This window comes from Vigna umbellata, chromosome 4 (genome assembly GCF_029865625.1).
Source record: "Vigna umbellata cultivar VRB3 chromosome 4, Vumbellata_1.0, whole genome shotgun sequence".
Lineage (NCBI taxonomy): Eukaryota > Viridiplantae > Streptophyta > Magnoliopsida > Fabales > Fabaceae > Vigna > Vigna umbellata.
In genome coordinates this window covers 67,383,027-67,410,347 of record NC_142168.1, presented here as the reverse complement: position 1 = coordinate 67,410,347, position 27,321 = coordinate 67,383,027, and the positions used below count along the sequence as shown (strand labels likewise).

General features: G+C 37.2%; 1 protein-coding gene and 2 long non-coding RNA genes across 3 annotated transcripts; 2 read left to right on the top strand and 1 right to left on the bottom strand.

Annotated features, from left to right (window-relative positions):
• Window positions 1-13,029: 13,029 nt before the first annotated feature.
• Window positions 13,030-14,047, top strand: LOC148201026 (uncharacterized). The gene is made up of 3 exons (XR_015785643.1): window positions 13,030-13,404; window positions 13,539-13,627; window positions 13,755-14,047. It is a non-coding gene; the product is annotated as an uncharacterized LOC148201026 (long non-coding RNA).
• An 894-nt stretch (window positions 14,048-14,941) lies between these two features.
• Window positions 14,942-25,715, top strand: LOC148201024 (uncharacterized). The gene is made up of 3 exons (XR_015785644.1): window positions 14,942-15,331; window positions 15,434-15,505; window positions 25,630-25,715. It is a non-coding gene; the product is annotated as an uncharacterized LOC148201024 (long non-coding RNA).
• LOC148201025 (uncharacterized) lies at window positions 19,088-21,168 on the bottom strand. The gene is made up of 2 exons (XM_088111827.1): window positions 19,926-21,168; window positions 19,088-19,689 (listed from the first exon to the last, which is right to left on the bottom strand). The coding sequence occupies exons 1-2, from the start codon at window positions 20,890-20,892 to the stop codon at window positions 19,652-19,654; spliced, it is 1,005 nt and encodes a 334-aa protein (XP_087967953.1). The 5' UTR covers window positions 20,893-21,168; the 3' UTR covers window positions 19,088-19,651.
• Window positions 25,716-27,321: the final 1,606 nt, after the last annotated feature.

Genomic DNA, 27,321 nt, shown 5'->3' with positions numbered 1-27,321 from the left:
CATTATAGTTTGCGATGATAAGTGTTGTAGGGTTTGTTGTGGCTTTGAGAACTTGACTTGTTGGCATATAGCAAGAACTTTCACAGGGGGTGTGAGTGAGTGTTGTTGTTGTTGGCATAGAGCGAGAACTTTCACAAGGGGTGTGATTAAGTGTTGTTGTTGTTAGCATAGAGCGAGAACTTCACAAGGAGTGTGATTGAGTGTTGTTGTTGTTTCTGAGTTGAAAGCCTGTCATTCTTCGTGAAGCATTTAGAGGACTATAATTATTATTGGAATGCTCACCACCTCACTTGTCAATTTACAAATATTTCAATATTCTTTACTATCTTTATTATTGGAATGCTCACCACCTCACTTGTCAATTTACAAATATTTCAATATTCTTTACTATCTTTCCAATTGCTCAGAACACCTAACTTTGGACAATACTTTTACTCGAGTGGTATTTCAATTAAATACGAATCCAACTTAGATTTTTCAACTACATTAATGCTTTGACTAATATAATTGATATATTCCTATAAAAATATAATGTTGATCTTAGTGAGATCTTAAGTGTGAATTTGCAGGTATGTGGCAAGATTCTAATGGTGCCTTAAGAGTTCTTGCTAGTTGAAATGGAATTTCTTGTTTCTCAAAGGGGAGAGATGCACTTGCAAAATATTCTCTAATGCTCAAGTTAGTAAGAGGGTTTAGGATCTTTATGGATATAATGACTGAGTGATTATGAAGTAGGTAGTTTTTGGGAAATACTAGTTGTATTTAAATGATCAACATGGATTGTGAGCTTATGTTTCCATTAGAATAATACTTACCTCAAGTATACAATAACAATGTAGTTAATAATAACAGAATCATACCTCATCATAAATAGTAATCATAATACCAAATTTTTCAAGATTAGTTATGAATATTATCCCAGTAAACTTAAGTTTGAGTTGCCCTAGAATGGAAAGGCTTAATGGGTCTTCTTGAGCTGTGCTCTTTTATATGTCTATTGGACTGGGTAGGAACATACACAATAGACAATAATAATGATTAGACAATAATAAATAAAAATAATAGATAAGAATGATGACTAACTTAAGTTATATGGATCATTCTCTTGGTCTTCTTCTATGTTTTCTATTGAAGAAATAGGTGGGGAACTTGAAGGAGTTTGTATATCTTGGCTTTTATATGATTAACTTTTTCATCACAAGTGGAAGGATTAAACTTTGAATAATTTAATCGAAATGCTTCAAGTTTCATTCGTGGGTCAAGAATCATAACAATTGAAAAAAATGATACTATATTTCTAATACTTATCAAACTTTTCCATTGTCATTTTTTTGTGTCTTTAATTAATGAATCATCGCTTTCCTTTCATTAATGAATCATCACTTGTCTTTCATTAATCAATCATTGCTTTTGAGTGTACCTCTTAACGACCTTTCAATTTTCCGTACTTGCATGAAATATGTATTAGAGGTCGAATAAGATGTGCCTAAAATCAAATTGGTTATTGATAACGGTTAATTTTACCGTTATCTTGAACTTAATTTTTATATTAAATGAACCGTTTTTTACTTAGAAACTTGCTTAATCTCTTGTTTTTGGTTTAAGTTGTGAATGAAGAGAATTGAGGTTATAACTTATGATTTTTTTTACTAATTCCCTTGATTTTGTAGGATTTTGGAGTGATTTGAAAGAGGAGTTGAAATACTCAGGAGTTGGAACCCAAAAAAGGACTGAAAAAGCAAAAAAAATACAGAAGATCGCAGGACGCTTGAGCGCCCCTTTCTGAGGCCCTCAGCGCTGAAGCCTTGCATTCACACCTGGGTGCCCTTCCAGGGACGCTGAGCGCCAGAGTTCGAGCACCGTTTCACACATGGGCGCCCTAAGTAGGGGCGCTGAGCGTTGGCGACATTGGCCCGTGATCCAATTCAGCTGTATATAAGGACTTGGACGTCCTAGAGGGAGTATCTTTTGATAGAAGGGATGCAAATTCAGACTTTAGAGCTCTTTGGAGGCAGAATTGGATGTGGAAGTGATATGAGTTGAAAAATTGTTATTTTTATACTTAAAATTGACCTTAAAGACAACCTTTATGACTTAGAAATTAGCTTGGAATCATGCTTTTGTTATGTTTTTGAAATAAGAGAGTTGAATTGGTTTTATGTTTTCCTTTCCTTGTTTTTGCAGGTTTTAAGATGAATTTGATGAAAGAAGTGAAGTAGGAAGAAGTTGGAATCAAAAAAGGAAGTGAAAAGTGCACAAAAAGAGAAGACACGAGTACCGTTCAGCGGAAATTACCGTTGAGCGGCGTTCTTGAGGTCTCGTAGTCACCGCTGAGGAGAAAAATTGCAGCTAAGCGTCAAACAGAGGAACGCGCACTTACCGTTGAGCGCCATTTTTCTTGGCTTGGGCTTACTTTTCTGTAACTTTTTAGAATAATATATAAGGTTTTAGTCGACCTAGGTCAGTCATCTTTGGCTGGAACGAAACAGAAACAAACTTTTGCACACCTTGGAGGAGGATTTTGGATGCTCAAGCTCTACTATTCAAATTCTAGGGTTCTATCTTTCATTCTTTCATTGTTTTTCATCTAGTTTCACCATGAATATGGTGAACTAAACCTTTATTGTTGTTGGCGAATCAATGTAATTCTTTGAAACTCTCATGTATTGAATTGGTTCTTTAATATATATATGCTTTCTTTCATTAATTGTTAGGGTTTTTCCTCTTTGCTTTATGCATGCTTTGTTTAACTCATTCAATTGCATGATTATTGATTTTTTCGATATGGACACATACGGGGAAATCTAGATCTGGGGAATCTCTCCCAATAGTAGTATTGCCTAGACATAGGGATATGATGGTTGGTTGCCTTTAAGCTTCTGTGTTATTTAATGCATGAATAATTGCTAGGGAGACAAGACATTGTAAACTAGTGATTAGGATTAGGCTTTCTTCGCCGAGACATCGAGTTTAAGGTAATTTAGAGAGTGACATTAACATTAATGAAGAAAGATGAATTCTTGAATACATGAGAGTGGATAAGACGAAATTGATAAACCCCAACAACATAATCATTCATATAATTCAAATCACGTGTTTTGCTTATTCTTTTTCATTGATCAATACATGCATTCATATTTACTTTTTAGTAATTTGCATTTAAAATCTCAAAGAATTGGTTTTAAAAGTTTTAGATAATCAATAAATCACATAACTGTCTAGGTAATCAGTCCTTTGGGAAAACGATACTTGGTCTTACCATTTTTATTACTTGATACGATTCGGTTACACTTGCCGAGGGTTAACAGGAAGCTAATCTTTTCAGTTTCTAGGGTTTCTCTATCTCTTTCATTCCATTGTTTATCTAGTTTCTCCATGACAATGGGCAACTAAATTCATTTATTGTTGGGGAAGATGTAACCTCTAAAATCTCATGTATTTGAATTGATTCTAATTTATATATGCTTCTTTCATTAATTGTTAGAGTTATTCCTCTTTTCTCTATGCTTGTTATGTTTAACTCATTCATGACAAGATTATTGGTTTTCTTTCATATGGACACATACGGAGAAACCTAGATCTATGGAATTTCTCCCATGGGAACTATTGCCTAGACATAGGGATAGAACGCTTCCTTGTCTTAAGCTTTCGTTTGTAATGCAAAATTAATTATTAGGGATACAAGACATTGTGATCTAGTAATTAAGGATAGGTTTTTTCCGTCGAGACATCGGGTTCTAAGTAATTTAGAAAGTGACATTAAGATTTAATAAAGAAGAAGAATTCATATATACTTGAGAGTCATTAAGTGAAATCTAAACCCCAACAACATCTTCATCTCATAGTTTCAAACTCATCATTCACTTTTGCGTTTCTCTTCAATTGATCAAAATTGCATTCATATTTCCTTTTCTTGTTGTTACATTTACAAACCCTAAATTGTTCTTCAAAAGTCTTAATTAGTTAAGTAATTACACGACTTTCTAGTGTCGTGAGTCTTATGAGATACGATACTTGGTCTTTCCATTTTATATTACTTGATACGATTCGGTACACTTGTCGAGGTCTTAACAAGTTTTTGGCGTCGTTGACAGAGACTCGTGGTTTAAACTATACTTTTGTGTGATTTTTAACCAATTAGACTTTATCTTAAATTTTTCTGTTTTTAAATTTTTGTTTTGATTTGATTTTTATTCCTTTGGGCTAATTGGGTGCTCTAGTGTTTTGTTCTCTAGTGTATGCAGGGTACAATTTGGACTAGAAGCACGAAAATTTCTGAACATCTTGTTGAAGGACTGGATAAAGTAGAAGAAAAAGAAGGAAACGAACGTCCAAAGAACTTTTCCCTTCTCTTGGGACTCTTCAATAACCTTCACCTCAAAGGTCTGACTAGGAGACAAAAACTATAGCTGAAGAGCAGAATGGTAGACGTACCTTGGCAGACTATGCAACAATTATTGGCCCTCATCATTTTAATAGTATCGCAAGGTCGAGGGTTCATGCTGCAAACATGGAGATGAAGCCTACTTTGATTCAATTGGGGAAGAGTAACCAATTCAATGGATTGTCACACGAAAATCCATATGAACATTTGACCACATTCAATGAGATATGCAATACTGTGAAGATCAATGGTGTACCGGATGAAGCTATTACACTTAGCTTATTCTCTTTCTCTTTGGGAGGTAAAGTTATGATGTAGTTGAACTCTTTTCCAAAGAATAGCTTTACTAAATGGGAAGATGTGGTGGCCAAGTTTCTAAACGAATACTTCCCTCAATCCAAGATAAACAAAGGGCAGCAAGAAATTTCTTCTTTTAGGCAGGGCATGGATGAAACATTAGGTCAAGCATGGGATATATTTAAAAGCTTATTGAGGAAGACGCCTACTCTTGGCTTTGATGAACCGACAATAGTCATTCTATTCCTTGGAGGTCTTAGTTCACAGACGAAATTGATGAAGCTTTGAAGAACTCTTTTTTTTCACCTCTAATATATTCCCTATCTTTTTCCACGGGTTCTCTCTTTCCATGTTTAAGCTCTTGATTTCTCTTGAAAGAAGGTGGAACAAATTTTCTTCTAATGCAAGCTCTTAGATCATTGCAATCATCACTAATTGGTGATTTAATACCATATTTGACATCATGTTGCCTTTGATACCGTCAATCATATGCATGCCTCTCAAATCTAGAAGAACACAACGAAACTATGTGAAACTTACTACACTTAATGATGAATGGTTGAAGTTTTTCAATCTTTTCTTCCCAAGCTAAGTATGACATCAGATCAACTTCTCTACCAAAATGTGGAATGTCATTCTCAGCTCTTAATCGCAACTCATTCTCAGTATACCTATAATAGAAACGATCATGATCCCAAAAACGATCATCCAAACTAGAATGGTAGAAGTTTTCATTGTGGTGACTATTTTGAAGCTCTTTTCTACTATGAGAGGTGGATGTTTCTCTAGTGTGCCTTCTTCTATTGGATGACTCAGCTTGTTGTTTTTCTTTCCTTTGTTTCATCATAAACTCAGTAAAAATACTTTCTAACTTGCTTACCTTTTGTGTAAGTTCATACCTAAGATGTAAGTCCTCTTGACTATCTCTTATACTACCATGAACACTTGAATGAGAATGATAACTAATGTTGTAATGTTTAAAATATTTTCACAAAGGTTTTCAAAACACTTTACAACCATGAGTGAGAAAAGATTTTCACAAGTAAAAATTTATTTTTTGTGGATGATTTCTAAAGAGAAACAATAGAGTAAGAATGTTCCAAGTAGCTCCCAGGAAGGAGAGGTGAGTCACAATGGACAAGCTTAAAACAAAGTCCTTCCTACCCAGAGTTTCCTTAGATTACCCTTACCTAAGCTTCTAAGTAGAAATCTTCCAAAACTTTTTGTTAAATGCAAATGCAAAGAATGCTCCTAAAACCAAAGAAAGGTTTATCTAAGATGTTTTCAAACAACCTAAGTACCATGGAGACTTAAAAGATACAAAAGACAATGCATAAAAGGAAAGTATAAAGAATTGAATGCTATGTAAACAAGTAAACTAGCGGTCCTATGTGAAGATGCAAATGACACTTAAGAGCCACTTGACATACCTTCACTTCTAAGAGTGGAAACAAAACTATTACACAATTTTAGCAATGGAGATGGGATTGTACCAAAGACATTTTCCCAAGACACCAAGCAAATAGAAATGAAACCAACTACAAAAATACAAAGGTTCCATGATACAAAAATAATAGCCAATAAAAGTGCAAAAACAACTCCTAAATTATTGGTTTCTTCAAGTGTTTATCCTCTCTTTATGTTCACTCCACATCCATGTAAGAACTCCTTCTTCTAAGGTCCAAAGAGATGCTTCTATTAGCCTTCTTTCAAGCCTTCAAGTTGCTACCTTCAAAGTTAGTTAAACTCCCAAAAGAAAGCACCAACCAAATCTGATTTCAAGCACCAAAGAGCCCAAAGAATGAAAGCAACAAAATCACAATTTAAAAGCTAAACTCAAATGGAGTAAGATGAGACAATACTTCAAAGAAAACCAAGAATGACAAGCAAAAAAATAAGGGTATCAATTAGGTAAGTACTCAAAAGGAATCCCTAAGGAAAGGTGCTAGAATAGATGAATAAAACCAAAATAAAAGTAAGAATACAAGACCAACCAAATTAGCCAAGGCAAAACACTTGTTGGAAAAATGCAAACAACACTTAAAATTCAAGTAAAAAATTGAGTTTCTTGATTTTATTGTCCTTTTCTTTTGGCAATTTTTTTTCACTTCTTTTGTCCCTTTTCTTTTCTTATTTTCTTTTGTTTTTTTTATTGAGGGATCTTTTGTTTTTATCAGTTAATTTTTCAGAACACAACAAGCATCATAATCTTTGCAAAACTCATATTAAAAAACAAGGCTAATTCAAGTGATGTAGGTAGGAAATCCTAAGGAATCAAATGATCTTTTGACAACTAAAAACATGACTCAATGTAAACCTAATACTAATAACTTAATAACAAGTATGAATACACTCATAAAACGCAAAGAAAACCCAAAAACACCCAAAACATCAAAATCCGAAATTTCACGCTGGAACTGGATAGCTCTGACCTTTGCTCAATGTTTTACCCATAAGGTTTTCTACAGAGCTCTAAATGAGATAAGGTTTTTTTTTCTGGAAACTAGACTCAAATATCTTTCCATTGACATATAAAACATAGCATTTGGACCTTTGGTCTGGTTGCAGTTAATTTTTTAAAAGTGAGTCCAGACAGCTCTTTGCACCAGATTTCAGAAAATGGGTAGGCTTCAAGTTTTCAATGTTTTCAATTTTTCTTTCAAGTTCAACAAAGATGTGAAGTCATATATGGATATACAAGACTTAGGACAAAACAATAGACCATAAAATCAAATAAAATGAATCAAAAGATGACCCACCCCCATGACACAAACCCATAAACTCTGCACACATACAAATAGAAAAATTGGAAATCCTAGGCACACGACATGGATGATTCAAGAAGAACAATTAATTTGAATCAATATTTCAAGACATACAACACATACTCATGACTCAAACAACATATTAGACATGTTGGAAAAGATGAAACAACAAGGAATTCACACGAACACAAATGGGTAAGAAAAATGGGTAAGAACATTGACACACTTATCTCTTGCACTAGTGGAAAAAGAGGATTCCACGACGAGATATTATGATAGGTAACATGTACATGTTATAATATATTGACCGGTGGCAGTTTTGTAATAAAACTAAGATATATTATAACGTATTTTAAAAAATCTATCATAATAGATATAGCGGATGCATTTTCGTAATAAAAGTTATATGTATTATGATAGATAAATGACAGCCTATCATAATAAATTAGAGCGCTGACAAAATTGAAATTATAGTGAAAAGATATTATGATAGATATTGAAACAACCGTAATAATACTATGTGGAAACCCTGTTTCGAAAGTTCATTCTCATTTTAAAACTTCATTCTTGACCTGAAGCATCTCGAAGCACACTTCGCACTGATAACGGTTGAAAAACCGTTATTTTTATACTTAATTTTGATATTAAAAACACCCTTTTTGACTTAGAAGTTTGTTTGAACTCATGTTTTTGCTTTAGTTTTGTGAATAAGAGAGTTGAAGGTGAATTTAATGGTTTTGTGCTAGATTCCCTTGATTTTATAGGTTATTGGAATGATTTGAAAGAAGAGTTAAAGTACCGAATGGTTGGAATGCAGAAAAGTCAACCAAAAACCAGAAAAGTCAACCAGTCAACCAGAATGCAGAAAAGTCAACCAGGGTGCAGAAAAAGTTGCGCCGAGTGGCGCTGAGTCGGTAATTTCCGCTGAGCGCCAGTTTTCAGGGGCCGAAATCACTGTTGAGGGGCAAAAACAGCAGCTGAGGGGCAAAATTGAAGACCCGCACTTACCGTTGAGCGGCGTTTTTATGGGCCTTGGGCCATTTTTCTGTAAATTTTATGGGCTTGGACCTGGTTTCTGTTATTTTTATGTTCTATTTAAGGACTTGCACGTCTTAAGGTTAGTATCTTTTGATGGCTTAAGCATAGAATTACACTTTTCACCCCTTGGGGGTAGATTTGGAGATGGTGACGACTCTCCTCTTCTCTTTCTCGGGTTTTTCTATCTCTTTCATTCTTTCATTCCATTATTCATCTAGTTTTTCCATGACGATGGATAGATAAACCTTATTGTTGTTGGGAAAGATGTAACCTTTGTAAACTCTCATGTATTGAATTTTTTCTTCAAGATCTTCTTTAAGATACATGCTTTCTTTCATTAATTATTAGAGATATTCTTCTTTGCTCAAATGCTTGTGATGTTTTATTCATGTATGGCATAAATCTTATGATTTGTAAGTATCAGCAGATTTCGTACTCCTAGGGTTGGACGATTTGGGGATGTGACAACTTTCCTCTTCTCTCCCTAGGATTGTTATTGAGAGATATCTTACAAATCACGATCTGGGGAATTCTCCCAACAGTATAAAGCTTAGTTTGTTTCCTTTCTCATTGGGAGGCAATGCCAAGCTATGGTTGAATTCTTTCCCAAAGGATAGCTTTACTGAATGGGAAGTCGTGGTTTCAAAGTTCTTAAACAAGTACTTACCACAGTCCAAAATCAACAAAGGGAAGCAAGAGATTTCTTCTTTTAGACAAGGCATGGAGGAGACGCTAGGTCAAGCATGGGATAGATACAAGAGCTTGTTGAGAAAAACGCCCACGCATGGCTTTGATGAAGCAATAATAGTCCTTCTTTTCCTTGGAGGTCTTGGGTCACAAACCAAATTGATGCTAGATGCCTCAGCTGGAGGTAATATTAAATACAAGACTATAGAGGAAGCCACTGAGTTGATTGAAAATATGGCTACTAATGACAATGAGATGCATAATGAACGAAGCTCCACCTCAATAGAAGGGAGTTTTACAATTGCAATCTTATGATGCCTTGCTTGCTTAGAATAAAATTATCACTCAACAGTTGGACGAAGTGACAAAGAAACTTTCTCGATTACCACAAGAGATACATAATGCTTCATTGGTTCAATGGCAACAACAAAGATGGCAACCACAACCTACTCCATCTGGAAAAACTACAAAGCTTGAGGAAACTTTCCAGCAATTCATGAAGATGAATGTATCTTATTATAAGAATGTGGAGGTTGCATTTAAAAGTATGAAAATGCATATTAGGCACTTGGTTAGTAAGATGGAGAGTTGTGAGAGGAATGCAAAAAGTAATCTCAGGGAAGAGTGTAAGACCATTCTTACTATAAGTGTCAAAGTGTTAGAAGAGAGAAAAGAGAAAGAAAATGAGAGTGAGAAAGAGAGGGTTGAGAAAGGAAAAAAGAGAGAAGAGGTAGATGAGAGAAAAAAAAGAAAGGGAGAAAGAAGAGATACACGAGAGAAAAAAAGAAAGAGATTTTGAAAAACCACTTCCTTATCCAAAAATTTATTCAAGGAAGGAGAAAGAAAAACAGCTGGAGCGGTTCATGGAGATGTTTAAAAAACTAGAGATTACCATACCTTTCTCTGAAGCAATACAATAGAGGTCATCATATGCAAAATTTTTGAAGGAACTCCTTACAAAGAAAAGAAAATACATTGAGAAGGAGACCATTGAAGTGCAAGGCAACTCAGTGCAACCATACAAAAGTTACCTCCTAAGTTTAAAGATCTAGGAAGCTTCACTATTCCATGGACCATAGGAGAATTGAAAGTTGGAAGGGCGTTGATTGATTTGGGAGGTAACATTAATTTAATGTCGCTTTCCATATTCAAAAGAATTGAGGGTTTGGAACCTAAACCTACTAGAATGGCGCTTCAATTGGGGGACAGGTCTCTTAAATATCCGTATGGGGTGGTTGAAGATGTCCTGGTAAAGGTTGACAAATTTGTATTTCCAATGGATTTTGTTATAATGGAGATGGAGGAGAATGGAGATGTGCATATTATCTTGGGGAGACCATTTAGGAAAACAACTAGAGTTTTAATTGATGTGGAGAATGGAAAGCTTAAAGTGAGAGTGCAAGATGAAGAAGTGAATTTTGATGTATTCAAAGCCATGACACACCCTAGGGATGATAAAGCATGTTTCCAGTTTGATATGCTTGATGAAGTTTGTATGGTGCAAGAGACGATGGTGCGTTTCTCTTCTCCATTAGAAAGAACTCTTGTTGATGCATGTGATTATTTGAATGAAGAGGAAGAGAAATTAATTGATGAGTGTTTAACGGATTTGGAGACGTTAAAGGAAATTCCAGTGGAGGAGGCCAATTTTGAAAAATTGACACCAAAGAAGAAATTAAAGAAAAGAAGCTGGAGTTAAAAATGTTGCCATCACATTTGAAATATGTTTTCTTAGAAGAAGATGGAATAAAACCAGTCATCATTAGTAATTCTTTGCTCCCTGAAGAAGAAAAGAAGCTCATTGAAATTTTGAAAGTCAACAAAGAAGTTATTGGGTGGTCAATCTCAGATCTCAAAGGTATAAGCCCAACTTACTGCATGCACAAAATTTTTATGGCGGATGATTATAGACCAGTGGCTCAACCACAAAGGAGGTTAAATCCTTTGATGAAGGAATTTGTGAGAAAAGAAGTATTGAAGCTTCTGGAAGCTGACATCATATATCCAATTTCTGACAGTGAATGGGTGAGTCCAGTACAGGTAGTGCCCAAGAAAGGTGGGATGACAGTAATCTACAATGAGAAGAATGAACTTATTCCTACTAGGACTGTTACTGGATGGTGAATGTGCATTGATTANAACCGGTGCATATCCAAACGCGGTGGCAGATCCGCAATTATGGAGACCTTATAGGCCTCGATTCATACAGAACCGGTGAATAACGCCGATACAACTTCGGTTGCACAAGGAACCGGTGCCTAAACAACACCTACCATGCCACCTTTTCGTTTGAAACTCGTCTGAAACGGTCAGAAAACTGTGTGAAAAGGTGATACTGTTCAACAGACGTTTAAGAGGCTCTAGCAATTAACTCTTCAACTACCCTGTTAGTCGCTTAAACGTCCGTTGTGGAGGAGCCGCGACATGTATAATATTATAGACGTCGGGGGCCTCTCCACCACGGACGTTTCAGTGGCTGAAAAAGTTATCTCTTAACTACCCTGTCAGCCACTTAAAACGTCGTTGTGGAGGGGCCCGAACGTCTATAATATTATAAACGTCGGGGCCCCTCCACGGACGTTTCAGTGGCTGAAAAAAGTTAAACTTTTCAATACCCTGTTAGCCACTAAACGTCCGTTGGAGGGGCCCCGACGTTTATAATATTATAGACGTCGGAAGCCCCTCCACAACGAACGTTTAAGTGGCTGACAGGGTAGTTGAAGAGTTAACTTTTTCAGCCACTTAAACGTCCGTTAGAGGGGTCCCGACGTTTATAATATTATAGACGTTCGGGCCCCCCCACAACGGATGTCTAAAGCCCCACCAGTCAATTATTTACGTTGGTGTTTTCGGAACGGACGTCTATTGGGTGACGTTAAAGACCAATTCTACACTAATGCTTTCTTTTCAAAAGTCTTCGCATAAGTTCATAGATTGGAATAAAATTATTTCCCTAAAATTTTTCTCACGATTTGATTTATTCTATAAATACCAAATTTTTGTTTACACTATAAAACCGATAACATTTCATTTGATAACAATTTCATTGTAGATGCCATGTAATTTGTAGTTATTTTATGCATAACGTAAATTAAGTTATTACTTTTTGTAAATTAAATAGATATAATTTTGAAAAGAAAAACATTAATCCACAATAAATTTTATCCGCATTTTTCTATTTACCAGTTTTAATTATAATAGATAAACATATATAACTAATTAAATATTATATAGGAGTTGGAGTGACATTTAAGGTGATGACTTGGAAAATTGTAAAGTAAAACCCATCACATGTATGATATGACAAACAATGAAAAGTATTAGTGTATAATGACCCTCAATTTTATATGACCACAAAAAAGAAAAATACTGTGATTTTAACGGGAAATAGAACATTTATAAACTAAAATATTCAAATATAATGTAAAAATATTTAAAATTAAAAGTATACCATCCCGTGTTTAATTAATAATTTTGCATGCAAAACAATGATGAAAATAGAATAGAAAATGTCTAGAAATATCACTTTTAAATCATTGTTACAGTACAAATTCAGAAGGTTTACAAATTTTCATATTTGAAAAAGTAACAAGGAATTGTTGTTGTTGTCTTAAATATTAATTAATTTATATTTTGTTGTCTTAGAAAAAAAAGGAAGTTTCCTTTTTTTAATTTGTTAATATTACTTTATAATTTGTAACTAAGACAATTTACAAACACTACAAAAAGAAAATATAATATAACAGGGGTTTTTTGTCTGCGATTTTAAAAACCTCTCCTAAATTTGGGCAGTTTTAATAAAAACTGCAACTATGTTTTATTTTTTTAAGTTTTTAAAAAACTTTTGGGCTAATTTCTCAGCTTTCTCTTCACTCCGTCTTCACACCTTCCCTTTGCCTTTTGCATTTTCTCCTCTCTGCCTCTCATTCTTCACCACACCTTTCCTTTGCCTTTTCTTCTTCACTTTATCTCTCTTTCTTTCACCTTAACTTCTCCTTCACATAGCCTTTCCTTTGCCTTTTTATCTTTTCCACTCTGTCACTCGTTCCCCAACCGTAATTTTCACTTCGCCGCTCCTTCACGTTGCGTTTTGCATCTTCTCCACTCTGACTCTCCCCTAACCCCAATGTCCCTCGGCTCCCGCAGCGACCGGAACTCCGCCGGAAGTTGCTCGAGCTTGGACGGAACGACAAGCTCCGATCGAGGTGGTGATCGCAGAGCAGGAAATCACAGGTTTGGCTTGATTGAACTTAAACGGCGTCGGAGGCATTTGAAGGGTTTAAGTAACTGAAATTTCATATAATCTGCTCCAATCCTAAATGTGAAAGAAGAAATGCTCATTTATAATTTCATTGATATCTTTAAAGGTGACCTGTGGATGTGCTGTTGGAGTTGCTGCTGCATTTAGAGCTCCAGTTGGTGGTGTGTTCTTTGCTTTGGAAGAGGTTACATTTTGGTATAAATTTTAATTCTTGATCAAAGATTTCGTTTTCTTAGAGATATGTGCAGTAAAGGCAGTAATGTCTGTTCTTATATTTGTTTATCGCTTTTATACCTAATAATTTGTTCATGTGCTGTTGTAGGCGGAGGAGTCAACTAATGTGGCCTGTCTATAGATAACAAGCTCTTACTTTCTTTGTTTTTTACAAAATGTTACATTCACTACATCTATGATATAGAAACCATGAGAAATGAACGAGAAATGTTATCTGTATAACACCTAGAGAGAAATACGAGACTTTGTCGTACATGTCTTATGGTATTACTGGTTTTCTAGTAATGAAAAAATATGATGCGATACACAATATAAACATGAAAAGTATTTTTGTATAGAACAATGTAACAATTGTATGAATAATACATGGCTTCTTAATTATTCTTTATGTCTGTTTCTACTTCTAATTTGCAAACTAATAGCAGACCAATGGATCCACTCCTATGAGAAGAGAAACAGTGAAACAGTGGCCAAGTTGAAGGTGGCAATCAATGATTTTGGACGAATTGGCAGAAACTTTGTTCGTTGTTGGCACGGCCGAAAAGACTCACCCCTTGATGTTGTTGTTGTCAACGACAGTGGTGGTGTCAAGAATAAAAGTCATTTAACTGTCTTGGCTTAGCTGGTTTTATTGGCACAAATATTTTTGTTTCACTAATTCTGCTTCACGTATGATCCAGGCTTCACACCTGTTGAAATATGATTCTATGCTGGGAACATTTAAAGCAGATGTGAAGATACTAGACAATGAAACCATCACTGTTGATGGTAAGCCCATCAAGGTTGTTTCAAGCAGGGATCCTCTTAAGCTTCCTTATGCTGAACTAGGAATTGACATTGTTATTGGGGTAACCTCCATTACTTGATTTATCTTAAACATCTTGTAATGAATTAAAAATTTGTTTAAATGGAAAATGTGGACATTTTGGGTCCAGTGGATTTATAGTATGGGATATATCATAGATATAAGCTATCACCTTTTTCACTGTCAGTTGAATAGTCAGATATTTGTTTTCTTCCTTCCCCTTCTTGACTGATTTTGTTTTTAGTGGCCAAGAGGATTATTCCTTTGTAGAGTTATTTCCAATGGCTATTATTGGAGTTATTAGAGGTCTACTAGGTAGTAATTTTTTCCTTTATTTTGGACTTCATCTGTACTATGGGTTTTACTTGGATCTTCTTTGATTTTGTTAATATAGTATCAATAATTTGTAGGAGCTTTATTCAATCAGCTTACTCTTTATATTACCACTTGGCGACGAAATCATGTTTGTATCCATTTTAACGTCAGTGATTTCATTTGGCTTGTCACTTATAAGAAAATGTACTCCTTGCCCTGAATCTGATTTTGCATCTGGTATTGAATGTCCTCGACCTCTTGGAATGATTGATTATGACTTAGCACTTCTCTTCCAACCAATGTTGATGCTTTGAATCAGCATTGGAGTTGACTTCAATGTCATTTTTCCTGATTGGATGCTAACCGTTTTGCTAATAATACTTTTCGTTGGTAAGAATTACTGATCAAGCTTCAAAATTTAGACACTCTTTATTTGCTCAAATAATTTCTTTCCTCTTATGTGATCTCAATGTTAAACAGGCCTTTCTATTAAATCCTTCCTTAAGGGTATTCATACATGGAAGCAAGAAACCATTATGAAAAAGGTTAATTAATTTCTTCATTAACCTTTACACTCGTTTATGTTTTAAATTTCTTTCAAGTTTTTCATTCTGATGATTATGTGTGCATCGTTGTTATAATTCCAGGAAACAGGCCTTTCTATTAAATCCTTCCTTAAGGGTATTCATACATGGAAGCAAGAAACCATTATGAAAAAGGTTAATTAATTTCTTCATTAACCTTTACACTCGTTTATGTTTTAAATTTCTTTCAAGTTTTTCATTCTGATGATTATGCGTGCATCGTTGTTATAATTCCAGGAACCTAGGAAGAATTCACGGATTGATGGAGTTGAAAATAAGACTAATTTATTATTTTCAATCATGAAAAATACATACTCATATCTTCTATTTGTAGTAATCTAATTCTCCTAAAAAGGGAAATAGGGAAACTAGAAAACAAAATAAAATAAAAGATTATATATCTATATCTTCTAATTAGGAATATTCTAAAGATATTTTCTCTAATTACAACACTTCCCCTCAAGTTGGTAAATGAATATCAATCATTCCCAACTTGCCTACAAGATCTTGAAATCTACCCGGAGGAAGCCCTTTTGTAAAGTATCTGCTATTTGAAGTTCTGTAGGAACATGAGTTGTAATCACAAATCCTCTGTCAAGATTATCTTTGATGAAATGCCTGTCAATTTCAATGTGTTTGGTTCTGTCATGTTGTACTGGATTATGGGCTATGCTCATAGCAGACTTATTGTCACAATGTAGTTGCACCGGGTTCTCCACTTTGACTTTAAGATCATCCAAAATGATTTTCATCCAGAGTCCTTCACACATTCCTTGAGCAAGGGCTCGAAATTCAGCTTTTGCACTAGAACGGATACTTTATCTTGCTTTTTGCTTCTCCATGTTACCAGACTATCTCCAAGAAATACACAATACCCAGAAGTAGATTTTCTGTCAGTAATAGAACCTGCATAGTCCGCATCAGTATATATCTTCATAGTCAATGTGTCTTCCCTTTTGAATAATAACCCCTTTCTTGGACTTGACTTCAAGTATTGGAGAATTTTGTCAACTGCTTGCATGTGTCTCTCTCTTGGATCATGCATAAATTGGCTCACAACACTCACAACATAAACAATGTCTGGTCTTGTGTGTGATAGATAAATCAATTTTCCTACCAATCTCTGATATAGGGCCTTCTCTATAGGAGCACTTCACTTCCAATTCTGTGATTTTGTTCTATAGGAACTATTGAGGTTCTACATCCCAACTTTCCTGTTTCTTTGAGGAGATCAAGTACTATTGAATGAACATAGAAATCATAGAAACATATTATTGAATGAGAGGGCTTGCCTCTCCTCTTACATTAGCATTACATTTATAGGGAAAGAAAGTAACTACCTATTTCCTTTCCAACTCACTTTGGTTGGAACACAACTCACACACACAGCTCATACTGACAACACACACACAACTCACACTAATCATTCTAACAGCACACACACAACTCACACTAATCAATAATTCTAACACTCCCCCTCAAGCTGGAGCATACAAATTGTATGTACCAAGCTTGGAACCAATGAATTCAATTCTAGGTCCTCTTAAGGACTTAGTTAACATATCTGCAAGTTGATCATTTGACCCAACAAACTCAGTACAAATTTCTTTGGACAACAATTTTTCCCTAACAAAATGGCAGTCAATTTCTATATGTTTGGTCCTCTCGTGAAACACTGGGTTTGATGCAATGTGGAGAGCAGCTTGATTATCGCAATACATCTTCATGGTTTGAATGTTACAGAAGTTGAGCTCTTGAAGAAATTGCTTCACCCATATAAGTTCACTTGTTAGTGATGCCATAGCCCTATATTCAGCTTCAGCTGTTGATCGGGCTACTACATTTTGTTTCTTACTCTTCCATGAAATGATATTTCCCCCAAGGAGAACACAATATCCAGTAGTAGACCGTCTATCAATAGGCGAGCCTGCCCAATCTGCATCACAGTATCCAGAGACTTGAATGCTTCCTTTATCTTCATATAACAACCCTTGTCCAGGAGCCTTTTTTAGGTATCTTAGAATACGAATGATAGCATTCCAATGGCCAAGACATGGAGCCTGCATGAATTGACTGACCACTCCAACTGCAAAAGATAGATCCGGTCTTGTAATAGTGAGATAAATCAGTTTTCCAACAAGTCTTCTGTATCTTTCTGGATCGGAGAACAAATCACCTTCGCTTGAAGCTAATTTTTGATTTGGGTCCATAGGACTGTCTATTGGTCTACAATCAATCATTCCTGTCTCTTGTAATATATCAAGAGCATATTTCCTCTGAGAGACTACAATTCCATCTTTTGACCGAGCTACTTCAATGCCCAAGAAGTATTTGAGGCTTCCAAGATCTTTGGTTTGGAAATGTTTGCATAAGTGTTTCTTCAGTTGAGATATTCCAACAACATCATTTCCTGTGATGACTATATCATCAACATATACTATTAGATAAACACATTTCCCAAGAGATGTAGTACAATAAAAAACTGAATGATCTGCTTCACTTCGTTTCAAGCCAAATTGTTGAACAATAGAGCTGAATTTTCCAAACCAAGCACGTGGTGATTGCTTGAGACCATATAGAGAGCGATGCAATTTGCATACCATTCCACACTCCCCCTGAGCAACAAACCCTGGAGGTTGCTCCATATAAACTTCGTCCTCAAGATCACCATGAAGGAAGGCATTTTTTATATCGAGTTGATGAAGTGGCCAGTGACGAATGCTGCCATTGCAAAGAATAGACGAATAGTAGTCATCTTGGCCACAGGAGAGAAAGTCTCACAATAATCAATGCCATAAACTTGAGTGTATCCTTTAGCAACTAAACGAGCTTTGAGACGATCAATGTTGCCGTTTGAATCAACTTTAACTGTATACACCCATCGACAACCAACTGCCTTTTTACCCTGTGGAAGAGGTACCAACTCCCAAGTTTTATTTTGTTCGAGAGCTTGGATTTCTTCAATCATGGCCTCTCGCCAACCAGGATGAGCAAGTGCTTCTTCTATATTTTTAGGTATATCAACTGAAGACACTGAAGATATAAGTGCATAATAGGAAGGAGATAATCTGTGATAACTAAGAAAGTTATAGATTGGATGTGGGTTGCGAGTGGAACGAGTACCTTTCCGAAGAGCAATGGGCCAACCTGAATCATCTTCGGGAGTCGTGGGAGTAAGTGACGGTGAGGAAGAATCTGAAGGAGAGGATTCACCATTTTCTGGATGTTCTACCTGTGTAACATTGGGAGATGATGGTTCAGGGGAACTGGGACGCTGAGTTGTAGACACAGGAGGAATATTTGACGCAATCATGGGAAGAGGAAGGACCTGTTGGATACCCTCAATCTCTTGTCAGATGAAGTGAAGTAGGGAGTTTGTTCAAAAAAGGTAACATTTGCAGACATAAAGTACTTTTTAGTTTCAGGAGAGTAACACCTATAACCTTTTTGAAGCCGTGAATATCCCAAGAAGACACATTTGATTGCACGAGCAGAAAGTTTATCTAGTCCAGGAGACATGTCATGAACAAAACATACGCAACCAAAGATTCGAGGAGAGGTGTGAAAGAGAGGTTGGTTGGGAAAAAGAATGGAAAAAGGAGTTTTATGATTAAGAGAAGAAGAGGGCATCCTATTAATAAGATAACATGCAGTTAAATGGCATCGCCCCAGTGATGAGTGGGAATATGGGCACTAAGCAAAAGAGTACGGGCAGTTTCAATCAAGTGTCGGTTTTTTCTTTCTGCTATACCATTTTGTTGTGGTGTATGAGGACAAGTAGACTGATGTAGTATACCATGAGAGCTTAAAACTGCAGAGAAATTGTAAGAGAAGTATTCTTTGGCATTGTCACTTCTTAGAATTTTGATAACTTGGCCAAATTGATTTTTGATTTCATTTAAAAAGGAGGTAAAGATGGATAACAATTCAGAACGATCTTTCATAAGATAAACCCAAGTACATCTTGAATATTCATCAATGAAAGTAACAAAATACCGAAAACCAAAGGACGAGACACGACTAGGTCCCCAAATATCAGAATGGATAATGGAAAAACTAGAATCACACGTTGTTTGTGACCTTTTAGGAAAGGAAGACTGAACGTGTTTTCCGAGTTGACATGACTCACATTCTAAACTATTGACATTACCAAGTTCAGGGAACATTTTTTTTAATTTTAACAAATGAGGATGACCAAACCGATCGTGTAACAGTTTAGGAGTAGGAGCTGCAACACATGACACATGGGGATGAGATCCAAAATGGTATAATCCTCCCGCTTCATATCCTTCTCCAATCCGTTTCCCTGTCCCACGCTCCTGTATAACAAAGGAGTTGTTATCAAAGGTTATTGAACAATTTAATGATTTGGTTAACTGACTCAATGAAATCAAATTGAAAGGACAGTTAGGAACAAATAAAACAGATTGGAGATTTAAGGAGGGAGATAGGGAGACATGACCAATGCCCTTTGATGAGACTTTTGAACCATTTGCAAGGGTTATTAAATGAGATTTTTCTTGAAAAGAAAGGGTTGAGAACAAAGAGGTATTACCGGAGATATGATCAGAAGCACCCGAATCAATTACCCATGAAGTTTGATCTTTGGGAGATTGAGAAATGCACGCTGTACTTGAAGATGTTTGTGCCATGCTATTGGATTTTAACCGTAGGTACTCCTGATATTCATCTTCAGTAAATTTTGAATCTGAAGGGTTAGACTGAGAGATATTAGCGGTTTTTGGAGGAAAACCATGCAATAAGTAGCAATTCTCTTGGGTATGACCCATCCTTTTGCAATATGTGCACGGACCTCGCCCTCGACCTCCACGTCCTCCACGTCCTCCTCCTCTAGTACCGCGTCCTCTTCCGCGGGCGATAATCATGGCAGATTGCTCTACTGCCCCAAAAGTTTCTTGAGGGTGTGGCATTGGAACCCGAAGAAGACGTGTGGTCAAGGATTCCATGGAGGGAACTTCATGACTGGTTAGAAGTTGATCTCGGATATGAGCAAGGTCGGGATGCAGAGCTCGTAGAATCATTACCATATAATACTTGTCTAACCTTGTTTTGATATCTTCAGAAGATCCTGCTTCTAAAAACATCCGTAATTCTTCAGTAGCTGATTGGGCTTCAGCCATAAAAGATACCATATCATGATTCTCCATTTTAAGGGATGCAAGTTTATTTGTCGTGTCATATAGACGTTGAATGTCATTGGCATAAATGCTTTGAGCTTTCTTCCAAAAAGAATGACATGTCTTGAAAGCTCTAAGGGATATGAAGATTTGTGGTTCAACGGATTGCCACAACAAAGCACATAGTTGGAAATCTGCTTGTTTCCATTGATCTGCTTTTTCAGCTGATACGTGTGTTCCATCTTGCTCAAGATGATCATAACATCCGTGGCCAAGAAACCACATTTCAACAGCAGCTGACCAAGATAAATAATTTTTCCCATTCAGTTTTTCAGAAGTGATATTGGGACTTCCTGATAATGAGATAATGCTGCCAGTTGCCATTGCACGGTGTCTATGAATCTGAACTCCTAAAACTCAGAAATGGCTGCTATGGAGGGACAGATCAGAGAGAGGAAGGTCCGGCGAGTTGACCGGAAGAAGCGCGAAGTGATTCCGACGTCGGAACGGCGGCGCGTGAACAGTACGCGCCCAAGCGCCGCTGGAGAAAGGTGACTCGTGGAGGCGCGTGGAGAGGATTCTTGGACTGATTCTGGCGGGGTTATCTGTCGCTCGGAGAGGCGCTCCAGATCTGCTGGTCGCCGGACGAAACTGGGTTGACTGGCGGCGGACGGCGGCGGGCGGCGGCGGGCGGCGGCGGACGGCGGTGGACGGCGGTGAACGGCGGACGTCGGACAGCGGCTTGAAGGTGGTATATATGTGGTGATGGGTGTGCCAAACAGTGAATAAAGTTTGAAAAACAAAAAGAGATTGATATATGATTATGGTAGATGATGAGTGATAATGGTGGAGCTATATCTGATAGCTCAACTGAGAAAAAAAACCAGAGCGGGATCGACCCGCTCTGATACCATATTGAATGAACATAGAAATCATAGAAACATATTATTGAATGAGAGGGCTTGCCTCTCCTCTTACATTAGCATTACATTTATAGGGAAAGAAAGTAACTACCCATTTCCTTTCCAACTCACTTTGGTTGGAACACAACTCACACACACAGCTCATACTGACAGCACACACACAACTCACACTAATCATTCTAACAGCACACACACAACTCACACTAATCAATAATTCTAACAAGTACATATTTCCTTTGGGAGGTGAAAATTCCGTTCTTGGAGTAGGCAACCTCTATTCCAAGAAAATATTTGAGTTTTCCTAGGTCTTTCATTTCAAACTGAGCTGCCAATTTATCTTTTAATGCCAACTTTTTTGTTTCATCATCTCCTGCAATAATCATATCATCCACATAGACAAGTAATAAGTGATTTTACCTGTAGAAGAGTGCTTTATGAATAGAGTATGATCTCCTTGGCTTTGTCTGTATCCCAAGGAAACCATTGCTTTTGTAAATCTTCCAAACCATGCTCTAGGGGATTGCTTAAGACCATACAATGCTTTCTTCAGGAGGCATACCTTGTTTCTTTCATTTTTCACTTCAAAACCTGGGGGAATCTCCATGTACACTTCCTCATCTAGATTTCCATGAAGAAAGACATTCTTCACATCTATTGGTGTAAGTCCCATCCAAAATGGGCAGCCAAAGAAGAATAACTCGAACTGTATTCATCTTTGCCACTGGGGCAAATGTCTCCTCATAGTCAATCCCATATGTTTGGGTATATCCTTTTGCCACCAATCTAGCTTTATATCGTTCTATCGTCCCATCTACCTTATGTTTCACTGTGAATATCCATCTACACCCTACTGCCTTCTTGTCTCTTGGCTTATCAACAATCTCCCAAGTTGAATTTCTTTCTAATGCATTCATCTCTTCTTTCATGGCTTGATTCCAATGTTCAAGTTTCATGGCCTCCTGGATTGAGGTAGGAATTTCTATGGCATCAATGGCAGCAATACAACTTTTGTGCTTATTAGAGAGATTGTTAGTGCAAACATACTGAGAAATGATATTTAGCACATGATCTTCTTTCCTTTCTAAATGTAATGGGTAAATCCTCAGTAATACTTACCTCCTCCTCATTGATATCTTCAGGGATCCTCACCTCCGGATTAGACAATTTTTCTTGCTCGAGAGTCGAAGTGGGTTGTTTTCTTCTTTCATATTTTTTGCCAAAACATTTGTCTTCTTCCTTACTGTGGACTATGGTAGCTTCATTGCTCAGGTCTTGGGCATCCTGCAAAGACAAACATGGTAATGACAAGAAGGAGAGTTCATCCACTTCAAGTGCTTTCTCCCCCTGAAGTGGTGGACTGACATAAAAGGATCGTGTTTCATGAAAGGTGACATCCATGGTGATAAAGACGCGACGACTTGAGGATGATAACATTTGTACCCTTTTTTATTAGAAGGATACCCAATAAAGACACATTTAAGAGCTCTGGGATCTAATTTACCACGATTAGGATGATGAGAGTGAACAAAAACAACACATCCAAAGACTCGACTAGGTAGACTCGTTATTATGGAAGAAGAAGGAACAAAAGACAATAGACTCTATAGGACTAATGCCATTTAAGATACAAGTGGGTAACCTGTTGATGAGATATGTGGTAGCTAACACAGCTTCTCCCCAGTAATTTTTTGGAACAAACATTTGAAAAAGAATAGCTCTAGTTACTTCAAGAAGATGACGATTCTTTCTTTCTGCAACCCCATTTTGTTGAGGGGTGTTAACACAGATTAGTTCATGAACACTACCATTATGAGACAAAAAATTGAGAAATTCATGATTCACATATTCAGTTCCATTATCAGACCTATTTCTTTTGATATTATTTCAAATTGATTTTGGACAAGACTGGAAAAATTAACAAAATTTTGAAAAACTTCGGATTTATTTTTCATAAGGTATGTCCACGTGACACGGGTACAATCGTCAATAAAGGTAACGAACCATTTTGCTCCGGAAATAAAATCTATGACAGGACCCCAAACATCAGAGTGAATTAAATCAAATGGAGAAATACTCTTTTTATTACTAATAGGATAAGATGCACGATGGTGTTTTGACAATTGACAAATATCACAATTAAAAGACTCAACAAACTCTTTGGTAAACAAATGGGGAAACAAGGACTTGATAAGACTAAATGAAGGATGCCCAAGCCTTTGATGATGTAGCCATATTTGGGAATTTGCCCACATCTCAGATGTAGCTTGTTGACTCATAATTTGTGTGTTGCTTTGGTCATCAAACTCTAAAAAATACAACCCACTTTGCTCCTTAGCAGTTAAAATCGTCTTCCCCATGGCAAGGTCCTAAAAAACAATAAGTTGGAAAAAATGTTACTGAACAATTTAAATCCTTTGTGAGTTTTTGCACTGAGATAAGACTATTAGCTAATTGAGGAACATGTAAAACATCCTTCAATATAATAGATGAGTACAAAATTATATTCCCAGAGTCGCATATAGGTATACCCTGACCATTCACAACTGTAATAAGTTGTGCTTTATTTGTTTTACCATATGAGTCGAAAGACCCACTAAATGGTGTCATATGATCAGTTGCACCTGAATCAAGGATCCAAATACCTTGAGACACTTGACCAACACTATTGAGACAAATCTTACCTTTATGGACAGAGTACATGATCCAGAGGGCTTACTCATTGATTCAACCATTGCTTCCAAGCCTCTAGTTTCTCCTTATAAGCTTTGATATCAAGATCTGGTGGTTGTGGATTAGATTGTGAAGAACTAGATTGATTGGTGGCTTTTGTTCTGAGGTAGTATGATTTACCCATCTTTGAGTATACCCTTTGTTGTTTCCCATGCGTTCGAGAACATTCTTTCTTCCATGGAGTTTGAAGCATATTTCCTTGGTATGTCCAGATCTTTTACAGTATGAACAATAGTCCCCATGAGTACCTTTTTCAAATGTCTTTCCCCCAGCATTTGTTCCCTTGTGGACTCCCTTTCCAGTTGTCATGGCAGAGCCTGTGTTGGAGATCCCTCCATTTAGCATGACAGTTCTTCGAGTTTCTTCTCCTCTTACCATAAAAAAACTTCTGACAGGGATGGTAATTTTTCTCTTCCAAAAATCTGAACTCGGATTGGGTCATACTCATGATTCAAGCCCTGGAGAAATTTAAAGATTCTTCCCCTTTCAATGAATTCAGTAAGAGCGGCAGCATATGTTTTACACATCTTTATTGTTTGGTTCTAATCGAATTCCATCCGAAGACCACTCAGGATTCCGTGATATTCTGATACGGAAAGGGAGCCCTGTTTTGTATTAAATGTCTTGTTCTCAATGTCATAGTAAGCAGCAAGATCCTTTTTTAAAGAAAAAGTGCTCTGTAAATCATCCCATATTCTTTTGCAGAAGAATGGAACATATAATTTCTCCTTATCTCAGGAATCATGGATTGCCACATCCAAGTCATAATTAATGAATCTTCCTTGTCCCAAATTGAGAAATAAGTGTCATATGGTTCTGGTCCTCCTCCATCTGTCTGATCAAGTTTTGAACGACTCTTGAGAACCTGTCGAATAAATTGGCTCCATTGTAAGTAATTCTGACCATCGGTACCTCCTATATCAGGAGGCTTCGGCGACCCTGTGGCGACGACGGTGAGTGGGTCTCGCCGGAGGGGGGCACGTGGGCTACACGTGCCGGCGACTGTGGCGGCGCATGGCGGCTCCTCTGACGGAGCGACTTTCGACGTTGTGATCGCCGGTGTTGGGCACACCTTTCTGCCCTATCAACGACCCCAACCGGCAACGATGGCAGCGGCGGTGGTCGGACAGCGGCGGCAGCGGTGCGACTGTTGCATCCGAACGATGCCCCAAGATTTGGAGCTCTGACACCAAGTTGAAAATAAGACTAATTTATTATTCTCAATCATGAAAAATACATTCTCATATCCTCTATTTGTAATAATCTAATTCTCCTAAAAGGAAAATAGGGAAACTAGGAAAACAAAATAAAATAAAGATTATATATCTATATCTTCTAATTAGGAAGATTCTAAAGATATTTTCTCTAATTACAACAAATGGTAAGTGGTTTAATACTATTTCTATTCTACATTTCTGTAAATGTAATTATTTATCAAACATGTCATTCTATTTTTGAATCTTATCAGATATTGCAACTGCTGAAGATGATGCACATTATATTCAAACAGAAGGCCCTGTCACAGGACAATACTAAGGAACTAAAGAAAAAAAGTAGTACAAAATACCGAAAGTTATTGATTCCATATATGTGCATCGCCTATTCTTTCTAATGGAATCTAAACCGACCTGCAGTTTCTATGGTTGACAACATTCGTTGGAAGGACCTTGGACATCTTTTCGTTGTCTGGATCATGATACTTACGTTAGAGATTGGAAAAGTTTGTACCATATGAGCTATTCACTCAAAAATTAAGTTTTTCATTTCTTGCATTTGGATTCATTGATCAACATGAGATGATGATAGTAAATGCCTCTGATTTGGAACAGATTTACACGAGTACTTGCTTTGGAGCATATTGGGCAGTGAATCTACTCCAGGTACGAACTACTATAAGAGAATTCAATCTGAAAACCATTATCATCTTACATTTTTTAGCTTTCTTTGATATGGCCTAATTATTGAATGTGTGTCGTTGTGCCATCAAAGTCATTATCATAGTGAACATTTACTGTTTATTTGTTGTTGTGATTTAGATCCCAATAGCTGTAGGAATGAGTTCATACCAGGCCATGAGACTATATAAAGGGAAGAGAAGCATAGCGTCAAAGGGAGATCAACAACCACGTTGGAGAGTGTGGCAGTTAATTCTTGTTGAAATATATTGTATTGTATAATGGGCTTTTAGGGCTGGTCCATTGTTCCTTATATAGGACTTTTTTGTGTAATAGAAACTTTAACACAGTAATAATATTTTTACCATCTTTCAAACTTTCACATGGTATCTAGAGCTGGTTAGGGTTCGCCGCTGCTCACTGCCCGCGCCGTCGTTCTCCATCGCTTTCCGCGCCGCTGCCGCCGTCCGCCACCGCCGTCCGCCGCCGTCCGCCGCCGCCGTCGCTGCCTTTTCTCCGGCGAAGTTAAGGGTTCGGTTCGCCTCGACGAGCGCGACCCATCCCTGGTGGTCGCCGCCTCATTCTTCTCTCGACGCGCCGTCACGCGCCGTTTCTCTCTGACCACTCTCGGGCGCGTGGGCTTCACGCGCCGCCTCTCCCGTGCCGGATCTTCACCGCGCCACTGCCGGTCGTTTCGCCGCCGTCTCCTGAGTGTATTGTGGTCTCTGATTTGCTGTTCCGTTGAGGGTTGCTCCGTTTAGGGTTTCTTCCCACACCTTTTTCCCCTCTTTTCTTGTTTGGCTTTATAATGGCTGGTCTTGGAACACCGTCTCTCTCTGCTACTCCGACCATTACTTCTGCAAAACTCAATTGGAAAAACTATCTATCTTGGTCTTCTTCCGTGGAGTTATGGTTTCTTGGTCAAGGACACCATGATCATCTTGAACAAGATGTTTCCACCGTTCCTGAAGAAGAGAAATCTCAATGGCAAAAACTTGATTTTCAACTATGTGCTGTCCTATGGCAATCTGTTGAACCAGAAGTGTTAGAAATTTTAAGACCTTACAAATCGTGCTCTTCTTTTGGAGAAAAGCTCAAGATATCTTTGCTAACGATGTGCAACGTCTCTTTGATGCAACTCAAAGAGTGACTTCCCTTAAACAAAACAATCATGATATGGTTACTTACATAGGAACGGCCCGTGCTGCTGTAGAAGAATTGAAGAATTTCTTTGTGGCTGATTCTTTAGAAGGCCTAAACAAGAA